General features: G+C 48.1%; 1 protein-coding gene across 1 annotated transcript in view; it reads right to left on the bottom strand.

Moving 5' to 3' along the window:
• The window catches only part of SLC4A11 (solute carrier family 4 member 11), an 80,975-nt gene that overhangs the window by 5,741 nt on the left and 58,771 nt on the right, over positions 1 to 16,463 (bottom strand). The window contains exons 10-17 of the mRNA XM_054172417.1: positions 13,913 to 14,038; positions 12,559 to 12,672; positions 11,646 to 11,778; positions 11,253 to 11,326; positions 9,577 to 9,826; positions 8,623 to 8,729; positions 7,360 to 7,528; positions 3,746 to 3,919 (exon numbers count right to left, since the gene is read on the bottom strand). Coding sequence (XP_054028392.1) covers positions 3,746 to 3,919; positions 7,360 to 7,528; positions 8,623 to 8,729; positions 9,577 to 9,826; positions 11,253 to 11,326; positions 11,646 to 11,778; positions 12,559 to 12,672; positions 13,913 to 14,038 — 1,147 coding nt within the window. The remainder of the gene's footprint in view (positions 1 to 3,745; positions 3,920 to 7,359; positions 7,529 to 8,622; positions 8,730 to 9,576; positions 9,827 to 11,252; positions 11,327 to 11,645; positions 11,779 to 12,558; positions 12,673 to 13,912; positions 14,039 to 16,463) is intronic.

The following is a 16,463-nucleotide window of genomic DNA, read 5'->3' on the forward strand; positions in this document are numbered from 1 at the left end:
GAAAGCATTAGCCTGAGCACACACAAGTCTGCAGGTTCCTTTCAAGTGAAGTTAAGCAAACCAAAGAGGTTTGGATCAAAGTTCAACATGAAGCCACCACATTTCAATCAGGTGTAAGCCTGCAAGCAGAGAACAGCTCAGAGAAACACCCCTTGGGTGAGAGATTTTTGAAGTTCAAGAGCTTTTCTGCTGTAATTTCTTGATGCAGCAATCACAGCACTGAAGAGTGTTTGATCACATACAAGAGGTACTGCAGCTACTACTGCCACTTAGAATGGTTTGGGTTGGAAGGGACCTCAAAGATCATCTAGTTCCCACGCTCCTGCTACAGGCAGGGACACCTTCCACCAGATCAGGCTGCTCTAAGCTCCATCCAACCTGGCCTTGAACACTTTGAGGGATGGAGCATCCAGGTGGGCAACCTCAGCACTCTGACAGTAAAGACCACCTTTCTGCCATTGAATCTACATCTACCCTCTTTCAGGTTGTTCAAGTAGCTTGGAATTTCTTATCAGAACACAGAGACTATTGCTCATAATAGACAAAGCAGGAAATCTCTACAGCTGAAGTTTCCAGCCTCAAATCATTCTTCTGCTGATTCTAGCACCTTGTTTCCATCACACGCACATTAAGTCAACAGAACCAACTCTGCCATTTGCATGTGTCCAGTATCTGGTTTGGCCCTTGAGGAAATGGCTCCAGAAAGTCTGTGCTGCAATGGAAATGAAGTCACAGAGATCAAAGAGCATAATCCAGACTCGTTTCCCCACAATCCTTCACATCTGGGATTAGCCATTCCTGACCTTCTCTGTAAGAGCAGCGAGAGCCTGCTTGCAGACCGCTGTATGAAACTCAAATGGTTACTCTACAGGGGAGAAGAAAACTCTGCTTTTGTTATGACAGATCTTTATACTTGTTTATATCATCATCCTCACTGAGACCTTTGATTTGAGCACAAGAAGAAACCTGCCAAGGGAGCCAGTGCTGAAAGAGCTCCTGATTTTCTAATTGAGCTTCAGGAGGTTTCTTTTTCAGCAGAGCTGGCTATGAGAGGGAAAAAAGAAAAAGAGATGACAACATTGCTCAGAGCCCCCTGTTTATAGCTCAGTGCTTTGCAGAGAACAAAAAGCTTCAGTCCCAAAAGGGAGCTGAAATAAGGAGGCAATCCTCGCTCCCTTTCGCACTCCCAGCCTCCACCTCAAAGCACTCAGTTACAGACATCAGTCTGCAGCAAAGGAAGAGCTATGCTGGGAGGGTACATGCTTGGTGAGGCCAGCTTGTCCCTTAGCCCTCTGCAGAACCAAGACAGTTGGTGGGGAGACAGAAAAAGGGCCACCAAGTATTAAACTGATCAAAGGGGAGACAAGGTGGAGGCTTGGTACGTGGATTTTCAAAGTGTAAATTCTGCATCTCAAAGAAACTGAGCACAGGTACCCCAGAGCAGATCAGAGCTGCAGAGTTGGAAGGGACTTCTGGAGATCACCCAGTCCAACCCCCCTGCTAAAGCAGGGCACCCACAGCAGCTTGCCCAGGATTGCATCCAGGCAAGTTTAAGACTCTCCAACCTCTCTGGGCAGCCTGCTCCAGGGCTCCAGCAGCCTTAAACCAAATAATTTTATCCTCGTGGTCAGATGGAGCCTCCTGGGTACCAGTTTGTGCCCACTGCCCTTTGCTCAGCCATTGGGCACCACTGACAAGAGTCTGGCTCCATCCTCTTGACCAATTGATTGCTATTGACCAGCACTGATCAGATCCCCTCTGGGGTTGCTCTTCTGCAGGCTCAACAGCCCCAGGGCTCTCAGCCTTTCCTCCTCCCAGAGATGCTCCAGGCCCCTCAGCAGCTTTGTAGCCTCCACTGGACTCTCTCCAGTAGTTCCCTGTCTCTCAAACTGGGAAGCCCAGAATTGGACCCAGTACTCCAGATGTGGCCTCCTTAGGGTAAAGCAGAAGGGGAGAACCTTTCTCAATCTGCTGGCCACACTTTTCTTAATGCACCCCAGGAGACCATTGGCTGGCTCACAGTTAACTTGTCCACCAGCACTCTGAGGCCTCCATGGAGGTGCTTTCAAGCAGGTCAGCCTACTGGGCACCATGATCATGGATGAAAACCCTACAGATCTCAAACTACAAAGGTGTTTTGCAGTAGGTTCAGCATTTAACCAAGACAAATATCTGTATCTAGTTGTGGAAGCAACTCACCCCCACACATACTAAACGGGAATATGAGCCCAAGGGACTCCTAGGAAAGGTAAAAGGATTGCGGGGAGCAGCAGGAATCAGCCATTTCCAGGTGTGGAAGCTGAGATCTGTCCATCACTGACTCAAAAAGCTGCTGTGTCAGGTTGGGCTGGGCCAGCTGGCACCAAGAACAGCAAAAAAGTGAGACTGAAATGAAAACACAGACTTACTCCATCCCTCAAAGTAAATGACCACTTAGCCTCACTTTTGGTAAGTGGCAACTCTGAAAATGGAAACCAAGACAGGATAATTAAAACTAATGGCATGTGAGTGGAAATTACCACTTGAGGTAAAAGCACTCAGCTGTAACACACTGAGATCAAACAGACCAGATAATCTCTGCTCTGGAGCAGGCTTCATGAGAAATTAGCTTTTAAATTATTGTTTTAAATAAGTCTCTGAAAAGAGAGTGTTGGACAACACAGAGCAGCAAAAGCCTCCTTTCAGACAGAATGGTGGGAGCTGGGCAGAGCTTCACAGCCAGCTCTGCTGAAGCCAAGAGAATTCAGCCAGCAGCTTGCCTTCCTGACACATGCTGGGTGATGCTATGGGAGCTCTGCAAGAAAAAATACTGCATTTTTCCTGCCCTTTGTAATAACCACCATTCCTTTCAGGCAATGAATGAGAATGGAGTTTCTGTGGTGAAGATGTCTGGAAAGATCTGGCCAAAGCATCTCTTCAGCTTTCCACAAGATAAAACTGAAAAAGGCCTTGGCTGGCTGTCCCACAGAACAGTTTGCTCTGGAATGCTGCAGGCTCCGCCGCCTGCAAGAGCATCACTTTGTGGCTTGCTCACTCTGGTGAAGGAGCAAGAAGTGGGGTCACAGAGCAAGCTGGTTGAGGTGGCTTCATCTGGAGCCATCTGCCCTCCACCTTCATATCTTATGGGTCTCTTGAGAGGACACCTTATTGCTGTCTACAATTACCCGAAGGGAGGTTGTTGTGACTCGAGTGTTGGTCTCTTCTCCCAAGTAACCAGTGATAGAAGAGAGGGAATGGCCTCAATCTGCACCAGGGGAGGTTTAGGCTGCACATTCTGACAACCCTTTCAGTGAAAAAGGGTTTTCTTACACTGGAACAGGCTGCCCAGGGAGGTGGTTAAGTCCCCTTCCCTGGAAGGATTTAAAAGCTGTGTGGATGTGGTGCTTGGGCACATGGCTTAGTGCTGGACTCAGGGGAGTAGAGTTAATGGATGGACTCAATCTTCATAGTATCGGTCAGGGTTGGAAGGGACCACAAGGATCATCTAGCTCCAACCCCTCTGCCATGGGCAGGGACACCCCACACTAGATCAGGCTGGCCAGAGCCTCATCCAGCCTGGTCCTAAACACCTCCAGGGACAGGGGCCCCAACCACCTGGAGGTGGTTAAATCTTAAAGATCTTTTCCAGCCTAGACAATCCTATGATTCAGGATGACAGCTAACTCCCCAGCTATGTAACCCACAGGCTTAGGAAACCACAAATAACCCCAAAGACCTGCAAGACAGCTGCGAGGTTCCTACTCACGTCTCATAGATGTGTCCATTTTCCACCCTCTCTTCCACATACGCCAGGGCACGGACGTGCATCGGGGAGTGAGGGAAGGCAGCGTGGATCCAGGGGAGGCCGAAGACAGACAGCCCTGTGTTAATCAGGGCAACGAGCAGGAGGTCCCAGTGATAAGCTGTGCCCTTCACCAGCCTGAAAAGAGATTTTCCACATCAGTTACACCTGCTGCGGGCTGCCCCTCTGAACCTGAGCTCAAACGCTAAGCACCAAGTGCACCTCCGTGCACAGAGCCACTTCACTCTCCTCCTGCTTTGCAGCCCATGTTACCCGAGCACAGAAGGTAAGGACATTTGATAGTTTGCTCCCAAAGCAGCCATCTGCTGGAAAACACAGTGCTGAGCAGAAAAGCAGCCTACTGAAATGACAGCCCAGGAACCTTTCAGCAGTGTTTAGCCCCTCGATTCATTGCAAGGCTCTCTTCAATCACATCTATCTGCTAGCAGAGTCCATGGGAGAAGTGGTTAGAAACCTGGGCATGGGCTGCCAAACTACTGCCACTGAACTTTCCCACTCATCTTGCTTCTAAGCTGATCTCCCTCCTTCCCCACGGGCAGAACATGTGCTCAGTGTGCTGCAGTAATCCCCTAATTATGTAATTTGCTACTGCATGATAAGAAAATAGGCCATGAATTCATTAAACTTCCTTGGTAGTCAGCTCAGGAGATAAGCTCTTCACTTTGGTGACTGCTGGGCAGCCTCTCCATTTGGTTTGTCAGGGGAGGGAGAAGCTGGCAGCCTTCACCAAGGAAAGTGACCACCTTCACTTTGCAAGGACAGCGCAGGGAGCAGCTGCTCACACCGACCTTGCATCTAGTTTAACCTTGCCATTTTCTGAATGTATCTATCTGGTACCAACTGCTCAGATACCCTGAGAGAGGCTGAGGGAAAAGGCTGGAGAAGGGTTCAGCTCTTGGACTTAGATATGCAGCTTAAAGGTCTACAGCTGCATCTCTGCCCAGTCATTGGTGCAGACACCACTTGGCAACTTCACACAACGTAAGGGAGCAACTGAATTACTCCCCAGGCACTATGAACTGCAAAAGGAGCACCATTTAGGTGTCTCAATACCACCCAAGGAAGCCCTGTTCAATACCTAAGCAGAGACTTGGAGCCATCCAAGGTGCTGTAGGATGTGAGGTATGTAGAGCTAGCAGGCACAACCCAGCATGTGAAGATAGGTAAGATCTATCTCCAAGAGCAGCAGAAGTCTTGGGTGCAGTTGATTTTTGTAACAAAAAGCCTTATTTCATAATCCTCACCTCCACTCACTGAGAAGGCCAGAGGGTGACTAAGTCAGGTAGATGCCCACAATGCAATGGCTCTGAAGTTAGAAGGTGCTGGCAGGAAGGGTGGGATTTTAAATGCATTTCCTGTGTTGGCTCAGACTGGGGAAGCACAGCCCCTGCCCATGTGCTGCCTTCTCAGAGCAAAGGCATCTCCAGCATCCCCAGGGTTATGGTTTGATTGTCCAGCCTGCCCTGCACAGAGGGGTTTTTTTGTGTACAAAGGCCAACATACACCTGCTTGGATCAATGGATTGGCTCTGCTAGCTCAACAGAAAGGGCTTAGGATAAGGCATCTAGGTTTTGTCACACTACCCCACCAGCCCAGGCTCCTTGGACTATCACTTAAGCTTGGACATTAGAAAGACTTCTTAATTCCACCACCCTCATAGTAAAGAGGGTGGTGGAACACTGCAACAGGCTGCCCAGGGAGGTGATGGAGATGTTGAAGGTTTGACAGGTCTCTGAGCAAGCTGCTCTAGCTGCAGATGTCCCTGCTGACTGCAGCAGGGTTGGACTGGATGAGCTTTGAAGGTCCCTTCCAACCCAAACCAGTCTGTGAGTCTAAGCTTGCTTTGGTTTATTCTTTAAAGCACATAGAGAAGGGCAAGACATTTGGTAAGACACCAAACAGCAGAGTCCTCAGGTGCTTGGGATAGCCAATGGTATTTTTATTCTCTGATGGTACCACTCTGATGGTGTCAAGTCCCGGTTTTTCCATCTCCAAACACTGACACCAACCTCAGCCCTGTACTGAGGCACCATGATAAACACTATGAACAACTCCAAAGGCTACTTTACATTCCTCAGAGACACTCTAGTGACAACACACTCAAAGTTTACCAGAAGCTCCTCTTAGGAAAGAGAGCCCCACTTGCATTGCAGATTTATGCAACGCTCTACTTTAAGGGCTATAATGAAGATAAAAGGGGGGGGGAGGGGGGGGAAATCCTGTGGTCAAAGAAAGCCAAATTAGAATAACTGAATTTCAGCTTGTCTTCTTTCCCCTAATTCAATGTCACTCCAGCTAGAAGGTGGAGAATGCTAATGTGTGTTATGCAAGGAGAGAACCCTCCCACGCCTGACATTAGCAACAAACCCTCCGAGACGTGGTAGTTTCCCTGGGAAAAAAAAAGGCAGCAAGAATGGATGTGCATGGCTCATCTGCCTGCAGCTGGCACAGAGAGAGGGGATATTTTAACAGTGCAACATCTTGCCTTGGGTTTACACATAAATCAGACATGCTGTTGGACTTGACTTCCACCTTTCCAGTTGGAGACTAACGGCTCCAGACAGCTCGGTGCTGATGCTCAGCTGCAGCGGATCGTGCTGTGACATTTACACAGGTCACTGACTTCCCTTCAGCAAATCCCAGTACTGCAAGGGCTGGGCAAGTGCCCACACGTGTCAGACACCCCCTAAATACCTGGAGATACAGCCACAGACCTCAAGCCATGTAAGATGCCTACATAACATACACAGTATGTTAGGGGTTGGAAGGGACCTCGAAAGATCATCCAGTCCAACCCCCCTGCCCGAGCGGGGTCCCCGAGGGCAGGTCACCCAGGAATGTACCCAGGCAGGTTTTGCATGTCTCCAGAGAAGGAGGTTCACAATCTCTCTGGGCAGCCTGTTCCAGCACCTTCACTGTGACAAAGTTTTGCCTTCTGCTCCTGTCAAACCTCCTCTGCTCCAGTTTGCCCCCAATGCTGCTTGTCCTGTGACTGGCCTGGCTCTGTCCTCCTGACACTGCCCTGTATTAACAGGAATGAGGGCACCTCTTAGGCTCCTCTCCAAGCTCAAGAGCCCAAACTTCCTCAGCCTGTCCTCACAGGGAGATGTTCCACTCCCTTAATCACCTTTGTGGCTCTGCACTGGACTCTTTCAAGCAGTTCACTAAGCTCCTTCTTGAACTGAGGGGCCCAGAACTGGGCACAATATTCCAGATGTGACCTCACCAGGGCAATATAGAGGGGAAGGAGAACCTCTCTCAACCTACCAATCACACCCCTTCTAATACCATTCACAGATGAGCAGAGCAAATAAAACACCAGGCTGCGGTGATGAGCTCATGGCTGCTTTGCATTTTTGATTCACCACCACAGAATTTAGTGTAGGGGATGGTGAAGAGTTAAGCAGTACAGCTTCCCTTTATCTGTGACAACAGAGGTTCTGAAGAACATGTCCTGAACATCCCTCCTGATGTTCAGGCAAAGTTTGGATGAGTCATGCTGAAGAGAGGCTTGAGGATGCCCCTCTAAGGAGGAAGAGCAGCACCAGAAGCATTACCTGTTCTCTGGGGCGTTCGTGAGCGACGCGACGATGTTCTGCTCTATGAAGAAGAGCATTGACAGGAGGAACCCCAGCCCCATGGCGCTCATCACTGACCCAATGGAGAGGGACTGCACTGGGGCCAGCACAAACAAGCTCTCAGATGGGTTGTAGTTAAATTTGGACACTGGAAAGAGGAGAGCAATGATGTTAGAAGGCACCTTCTTGTCCAGCCATCGGCATGGACTCATGTAATGTTTTACTCGCACCACAAACTATTGGGAGCCAATGTGGCAAACCAGGCACGATGCTCTGGCTTGCAAGAAGCAGAAAGCCACAGAAGGCAGGCTCATCTGCCTGGGTTGGTTTAGTTGTTTCCCTTCATCCGCTTAGAACTTGGCTGCCATCCTGCCTTGACAGATTACTGCTAGCCCTAGTGAGGCATTACATATTATTTGAGCAAGACAAAAAGAGGGAAACTTGGTTTTGACAGAGGCGAGGTGCTGTTAGATTGGAAATCTCAACTCCTACCCAGCAGTCGCCCCTCCTGCTCAGCTCAGCAGCTGACAGAGGCAGTCTGAAACTTCCTCATATCCAACAAGCTGCGCAAGGCATTTGAATATAAAACGCTCCCTACTTTCCTGCCATTGGAAGAAATCCATGGCTGGGGATAAACCACCCATGGCCACACATCATTTTGGGATCCAACTGGATGGAATGGCCATCACAATAAAAACACAAAAAGCCATTTCTTATTTGCTTCCATACATTTCCTCACATCACCCACTCACGTCACCACAGGACAATGCAATTCCTGTCCCCATTATCACTTCCTGATATGGAAAAGCTGATCTATCTGGCCAATGAATGGGGTCTCATTTTTAGATTTCCTTGTGTAACTTAGAACTGCCCAGATGCTCTGCACCATTTCACCTAAATGAGGAAAACGTCAACTGGAGACAAAGAGGACAGGCTGGGATCATCAACTCCACGTCTGTATGACTGGCAACAACCCTTCCTGCCTGCTAATTACTCTGCCCTTTGTTCTTTGCCAGAAATTGTTGATGGTCTTTATTGTAAGAGATGCATTAAGTTGCACTGAGATAGAACAGTTTGTCTAGAGAGCAGACTCCAGGCAGCCTCGTTTCATCAGGGGGCTGAGTGAATTCAACCTAATGCTGAGGAAATCTGAGCTCTTGGGCTGGGGGGCACAGAGGGTTTGCCCAGGATTTGTCTTTTTCCTAACTCCCCAGCATTCCAGAGAACAAAACCAGAACTTACTTTCAATTTCCTTGAAGATGTAGGAACCCACAAGAGAGAAAGTCAGAACGGAGATGGGTAAGGCACAGTCGGACAGGATTTCACGCACTCTGGCGTGCAAGTAGGGGCTGCAAGGCAAAGACAAGAACATTTCCATCAACACCACGCTGTGTAGGGACCACCACTCAGTTCAGCTACTAGCAATGCTTTAACAAGTGAAAATTCAGCCCAATCCTGCAATTCTAAAAAGGCACTTGGAGTGAAGAACGAGTCTTTAACTCAGCCTTAAATCCCCTGGGATCTGTAGTCTTTGAGGGTTGAATGTATAAGCAAAACCCACAAAGAAACAAGAAACTAAGATGTGAGCTAAAAGAAAATCCTCCAAGCACCAGCTTGTGTCTCATCTCCACTTCACTTTGATTGCTTATTCAGCATTTCAACTTGAAGGGCAATGAAAGTGAAACTCAAATCAGAGATGGTTGTTTGACTCCCAAGAGCACGCTGAAGCAATGTCCCCAACAGACCTTCTAGCACCTCTAGGGATTCTTGCCCACCAAATCACAGAATCAACAAGGTTGGAAAAGACCTCAAAGATCATCAAGTCCAACCTGTCATCCAACACCTCCTGACTACTAAACCATGGCACCAAGTGCCACGTCCCATCCCCTCTTGAGCACCTCCAGGGAGGGCGACTCCACCACCCATGAGCCATGTGGTTCACCAAAGCTTTCTGAACAGTCACTTGTGACGCCGACCCAAACCCGGAAGGGCATCACCCAGCGACTGGACATTTTGTTCTGCTGCTAACATTTTCCAGGGGGGGCAGCCAAATCCATCTCTGCCTTTGGCTTCCACCACCACCAGTGGAAGAGTTCCACCTGATTTTACTGGGTTGCAAAAAAAACCCCCAAGGTCTAAACCCATGAGCAGTTCCTGACAGGTAACAAGCAGCAGTCTGAGCTGCAAGCAACTCACCTTTTCTTGAACTGATAGAGCGTGTGGCCCAGCCAGAGGGTACCCAGCATCAGCATGAGGCTAAGAACAGCAGTTTCACGCCCATAATGCACATCATGTGTGCCTGTTTGATTCTCCAGGGACATGGATCTGCTGACAGAGGAGTTCATCAAGAAGGTGGTGTTGATGCCGAGGCTTGGGATGGCGTCGGCTCGCGCCTTCTCCAGGTAGCTGTCTCCTGCTCGCCCGTGGTAGTAGTATTTCTTGAAAACTGTGCAAACAGCCCACAGGCAAAGCATTAGGACAGCTCTGAGACAACCAAAGCAAAGCAAATCAAGAGCTCCTTTCTTGCTTGATCATGCAGTAGTAATGTTATGCTTCACCTGGTTTATAGCTCTGCCCCTCAGACCAGGGAGAAAGAGGGAGAGCTGCTCCTCTTCGACCCAGTGCTTCACAAACCCAGGATTCACTTCCTCAATTTAAAAATCAAGCTCATTTAAAGCAACACATTTGAACTGTAAGGATTCCCAAGGCTTATTTCTGTGTTTTGTTTCTAGCACTGGAATCACTGCTCTTCACAACTTCTCTGGGCAAGCCATTCCAGTGCCTCACCACCCTCACAGTCAAGAGCTTCTTCCTACTGTCTACAAAGGAAGAAACTTCAACTTCTTGCATGTTAGTTAAAGCAAGAAGAACGTGCCAAGGTGGCAGGTGGAGGCCTTCAGCCTGCACCACAGACTTGCTCTAAAATACTTGATCCTGCAGATTTCTAGTTTGTTTATCCAGGAGAGCTAAGTGAATCTCGTTGCCCACATTCAGAGAGAGCAAAGCAGGTGGTGGCCTCACTGAAACAGAGCCCTTCAAGCCAAAGGCACGCTCAAATTCCCTCCAACAACACAAACTTGCTTTGTTTGCTCCAGCAGGTTCACTGCCATTTCCTGCAGAGTGCAGATGTCAAGATCAAACAAACACAGCTTTGGTGGCTGGGCTACATGGCAAAAACAAAGTGTCACCAGGACAGCCTGAGTGCACATGGCTTGACTCCTCTGTGCAGCATCACATCCCTCCCTCCTACTTTTCCTGCACGAGTAGCTTGCAAAAAAGTCAAGGCTATGAACAGATGAGGAAAACACAACTGAGCAAGAGCAGTGTGTCCCCTGGCACTAGGGAAGCCCAAAGCTGGATAGCCACTTGGTTCCTGTTTCTGGGGGAAGTTCTAAGTGGCTGGACAGAGAACAGCAGCTTTAGGAGCATGCTGGCATGCGCTGCAGTCCTTGTGCTGCCATCAAATAAAAGAGGCCTCAGAGCTCACAATAGCATGGGCAAACTCAGCCCATCTTTCAACTCCCCACCAGGCACCTTTAGCAGTGTGGTAAAGAAACAGGTCCAGATGCACTGCCTTTAAACTGGACACTTTTTTCTTCTGGCCAGGACAGACCAAAAGGGACTTTCACAGCAACATGAATATGGTTCCTCCATTTGTGAAGACATTATCTGTATCTCAGTTAACTGAACCTCTGCACACCCAGGTAAACTGCTGACACAGGGATGCTTCAATCCCATTTTCCCCTCCCCTGAAAACCCTGAATGAACCTGGAACAAGCAAACATCATGCATATTTGCAGCTAGGTATCCCCCTCTGACAACTAATCAAACTAGAGACCTGAACCAAGAAAAACCACTGCTGCAAGGCTTACCTTTAATAATGCCTTTGAAGGCATCAAGCACAAATGTGATGGATATAAAAAGTGCAATTATTTCTTCTGTTGACCTGTGGAGAAATCCCAGGAATGAATACAACCATTATCAGAGTCTGCATTCAACCCCATTCAAAGGGAACAAAAAATCAGCAGATTCATGCATTCAACATGAAACTATCCCAGTTTTAGTTAGACTCCAAGTCAGGAAACAAAACCCAGTGAGTTTTTAAAGGCTTCTTTCAGGTTGGAACAATAAGCTGATGTGATACTAGCCTCATCTCACAGAAATCCATTCCGTGGCAAGTTGGTAATTAAGGAGCTCGTGGAATGTATAATTTTTCCATTTGCTGAATAATTGGATCAAAATAGGGCTTCTTGAAAAATAGCTACCTTTTAAAGAGCTTCATCAGAAGGCTGAAATTAAAGAGGGAGTACATCACAAGGAAGAAACTGTTCCACAGTCCAATCCAGGCATAGAAAGCACTGAAATCCAAGTTGTAGTCATCACAGATTCCTCGGATGACTGCAAAACCAAAAGCATTCACATGGCAGATTAAGCTTCTGTCATTACCACCCTGTGACTCCCATCTGCCTGATGACAAAAACAACCAATTCCAAGACTTCAGCACAATGCACTTATGGCAGGCATCACTAAAGCCCTGTTCTTACGCTCCTGGATCAGCCTGAACTGTTCTCACTGTCCCCATCCTCCTTCTCCAGTAGAAATGGGGAGAAGCATGTGGAAGAATATTCTCCCACACTGCTCAAAGCATCTTTCTAGGTATCAAGGCCACAAAAGTCAGCCCCTGGCATTTGTTCTGTCTGACACTTTGGGTTGCTGTTGAGCACAGGATCTCATTCATGCTTTGCACCATATTTACTCTGTTACTGCAGTGTGGACAAAACTTAAGCCTTTCAAACCAGTCACAGCTCATCTGTAGATACGGAGTTTGCTCCTTTACACCCCTGCTCAGTAACATCAGCTGTGACTGGAAAGTTACTGACCAGACCCTAACACCCTCCAGCACCACAAAATCCCAATCCCCTTTTTGTCTCAGGCTCTTGTCCTCAGGTTGGTTCCCTGCAGCCACACAAGAAAACCATCAGCTGAAGAAGGTTTCCTCCTTGAAGCAGACAAAATGCTGCTTCTCACGAGATCTGGGAAGATGATTCTTTTAGGAACCAACTGACTAAGCCTGAATCAAAGCCCTCTCCCTCTGGCACCAGAAGCAGTCCTTCAATATTTATTAAACCAATGCAACTAACACTAACCCATCCCAGTCCCATCAGTTCCACCACTTACCGTTAATGTACAGTGCCAAAGGGGCTGTAGTCAGGAGAACCACCAGGGGCTGCCCTGAGAAGAGTGCATAAAGCAGCCCTCCAATGCACTGGCCAACAATTGTCTTCTGCACATCTGCAAGGAATCAAGAAAGGGGTTTTTAACCAACACCTCCCTGACTAAGGAGCATTTAGAGGCCACAGAAGCCAAGCACTACCAAGTAAGAGCAATACTTAGGAGGTCTGGAGGTGAAACTTGACGAAAGCAGGGTGCATCTGGGGTGCACTCAGAAGAATGTGACCAGCCGGTCAAGGGAAGCTCTCCTTCCCCTCTACTCTGCCCTAGTGAGACCACAGCTGGAGTACTGTGTCCAGTTCTGGGCTTCCCCAGTTCAAGAGGGACAGGGCTATACTAGAGAGTCCAACAGAGACGATGAGAGTGAGCAAGGGACTGGAACATCTGCCTGACAAGGACAGGCTGAGAGACCTGGGGCTGTTTGGTCTGGAGAGGACTGAGAGGGGATCTTATTAATGTTTACAAATATCTGAAGAGTGGGTGTCAAGAAGGTGCTAGTCTCTTTTCAGTGGTGCCCTGAGACAGGACAAGGGACAACAGAAACTACAGCCCAGGAGGTTCCATCTGAACACGAAGAGAAACTTCTTTCCTGTAAGGGTGCTGGAGGCGGCTGTACAGACAAGTTGTAGAGTCTCCTCTGAAGACTTTCAAGACCCATCTGGATGTGTCCCTGTGTGACCTGTCCTAGGGTGTTGGATTTCATCTCCAGAGGTCCCTGCTAACCTTTACCTCTGATTTTATGACAGCAAGAAGTGGTCCTTCACCAGCGAACTGGTACCAGCAAGTTTCCAGATACTGAACTGTGGTAGTTGGGTGTGGGTGTGGGGGGCTTCATTGTTTGGTTTGGGGGTTTTCCTGTTGTATTTTAGGGTTTGTTTTAGCATAAAACATGACCAGAAAACAGAACAAGACTTCAAGCTCTGACTCCCATAAACCACTACCAGTATGAACTGTTTCAGGGCCACAGCTGGGATAGAGAAAAGCATCATCCAGTGGTTTGGGTATTATTGGCAATGCACCTGGGACTGAAAGCACAGAAGTCTGGAATAGAAAAAAATGTGCAGATAACTGCACAGATACCAAGTGAGCAGCATCTAAAAATACAGCAGAACCTCTCTGTATCAGCCCAAGGCAGACCACAATATTCAAAGCCTTCAGAGAGAAATCATGAACACAACTAGCAGAGCCCTCAGCAGTGTTCTACTCCTCAAATAAAGAACCATTCAGTTTTGCTGTGAGCACAGCTGCCCACTTTGAACCCATGGGAGCCTGGCACAGAGGCACCAAACCCATCACTTACCAATAGCTCCTCGTGTGTTCTCGTCGTTGAGTGACCCAAAGGCAATGGATGGAAGCAGGCAGGCAAAATACAGAAAGATCATAGTTGTGATGTACTTCCCTATAGCTTTGTTGTTCCCAATAACACCTGGAGTAAGCCAAAACAAAAGTCATGTTAGCACTGCCCTCTGGGAGAGCACTGCAACCCTCCAGCTGCCACAGCCAGATCTACCATTAACAGCTTTAATGCTGAAAGGCAGAAGGAGAAACTCAGTCCAGCCTTGAAACACTTTCTGGTGCACCACTTTCTGGGACCAGAGCTAGAAGCACCAACCTGCCACCAGATTGCTTCAACAGACGTTTGTGGCCTCATCAAAACAAGAAAAACTGGAAAGCTTTTGTTAAGTTTTGTCAGAAGCTTGGAAGAAGATCAAAGCAGAAGCCATTTGTGGAGGGTTTATCAACCCCACCTCACCCCCTGCCTTTTTAATACCAATTTTATAGGGATTCTGGACTGCACTCCTAATGAGCTCCACAATGATCACTCATCTTTGTGGTGCTATGAGCAGGAAAAAGTGAAGCACTTCATTTTTCCCTGAGCAGAAGTCTGAGGTTGTAGACTTGATGCAGTAACACACTGTGCTGAGCCCTTAGTGCTAGCAGAGTGTCCTGGCCTGAGATGGAATAGAACCAATTCTGCTCAGGGATTTGACTTCTCAGCTCAGGCTCTGCTCACTGAGGCACTTTCTGCAGTTCAGGGCAGGGTTGCACAGCCAGAGACTGCTCCTAGCAGGGAGAAGCTGATGGGGAGAGCTCTTGCCAAGGGCTGGGCTGCAGAAAGGCTCTGGCTGAGACTCGCTTCTGGGCACACCAAGAGCACTGCCATATCTTGTGTGCCACCTTGGGGTGCAGGAAGCCAGAGTTGGCACCTGCAGGGGGGAGCAGACAGGACAGGTGACCCTCAGCTGACCAAGAGATTGCAGCCTATGGATGTCATCTTCAGGAGAAAGCTGAGGGATCACCTCTCTTCTTCAACGGCTGATGTCCCAGGAGGACATTTGATCCTTTGATCCCTGCCTTTGATCCCAATCTGCATGTTCCTGAACCCAGTACCAGAATCCAGCTCCTGAATCAAGTTCTTATCTACCACCATGTCCAATGTGGGACTTCCCTTGTGATGATGGTGACTAATTGCCATCAGGAGTTTGGGTTCATTACTAGTTTTATACCTACTAGCATAGATTTTGTGGTTTTATTAAAGGAGTTGTAGCTTCCCACCCCATCAGTCTGTCTCCCTTACTCCCTTTGGGAAGGGAGAGGTGTTCCATAGAGAGCCTCTGGCACTCTTTTAGTGGCCACCCCAGCCTTGACCCTTGACACAGACTTACAAAAACAACCAGCACAAGAGGTCAGGAATGCCTGCATTGAGAGGTTTGCTTTAAAATCCAACCAAACAAAAGAGCCCTTTGTAGAGAATGGCTCCTTTCTTTTCCATCCACTCACCCCCTCTCATCTCCATTGGAAAAAACACACCAAGCCAAAACAACAGCAGCCAGAAAGAGAATTAAATTGTCATAATGTGAATTTAAGGGCCTCTGAAGTTGCTTCCCTTCCCTTTCCTGTTTTCAGGCTCATGTCCATCCCCAGTGGGATCACATCAGAGGAGAAAGGACGAGAGATGACAACAGCTGATATTGTTTGAGGAGACTGTAACCTGTTCCACAGAACAGCCTCTTCAGAGAGGCTACACCAGAGGACCTTGTCAAAGAAAACCTTGAAACAGCTTTCAACCTGCAAATGTCACCATTCTTGACAGTGCTCCTGCAGTAAGTCACTTGCACAAGCATGGAGTTGCTCAGTTTAGCTTTCTGGAAGCCTCCTGAGCATTGAGCTCCCAGACAGGCATCTGCCCTTAAGCTCCCAAACATCTGTCTGAGGCTTTGCTAGCATCAGCACCTTGCTGAAGGAGCTAAGATCCAATGAGCTGAATCAGAGAAGGGAGGGTCTGCAGTACAGGATGCTGGTGCAACACAGTCTGGACATTGCCACAACAGGCTGGGGTGAAAAAGGCCAATAGAAATTACTTAGAGACCGTGGGCTCTTATCTCCCACCTCTTTTCTGCAGCGTTTGCAGTGCAGAGATAAGGACAAGCACAGGATGCAAAACTCAGAAATCAAAGACCATGTGTAATGACCAAAACCCCCCAAAAATCAAAACCCTGTGAGTGAAGGACACCTTGTGATGGTTCCTGTTCAGACACAACAGGACCTTAATGCTCACATAAAAAGGATGGGGGCTAAAACTTGACAAGAGACATCTTGAGCATGCAAATAGGAGCCTGACCTTGCAGAAGTCATAAGACCAGCTGTTTCAGGGCAGATTCCTTTCCATTTATTGTGAAGATTCAGAAACCACAGACCACATTCCTGGCAATCAAAGGGCCAGAAATTTACTTCTTGGAGATGAAGCTCTCTCATATGATCTCCAGTCCAACAGCTGCAGGCTCCTGCATCACACTCCCAAGTGATTGAGATATTCAGAGAAAAAGGAAAGACTTGGCAGGGCAAACACA

Source organism: Dryobates pubescens, chromosome 23 (assembly GCF_014839835.1).
Source record: "Dryobates pubescens isolate bDryPub1 chromosome 23, bDryPub1.pri, whole genome shotgun sequence".
In the NCBI taxonomy this organism is placed as follows: domain Eukaryota; kingdom Metazoa; phylum Chordata; class Aves; order Piciformes; family Picidae; genus Dryobates; species Dryobates pubescens.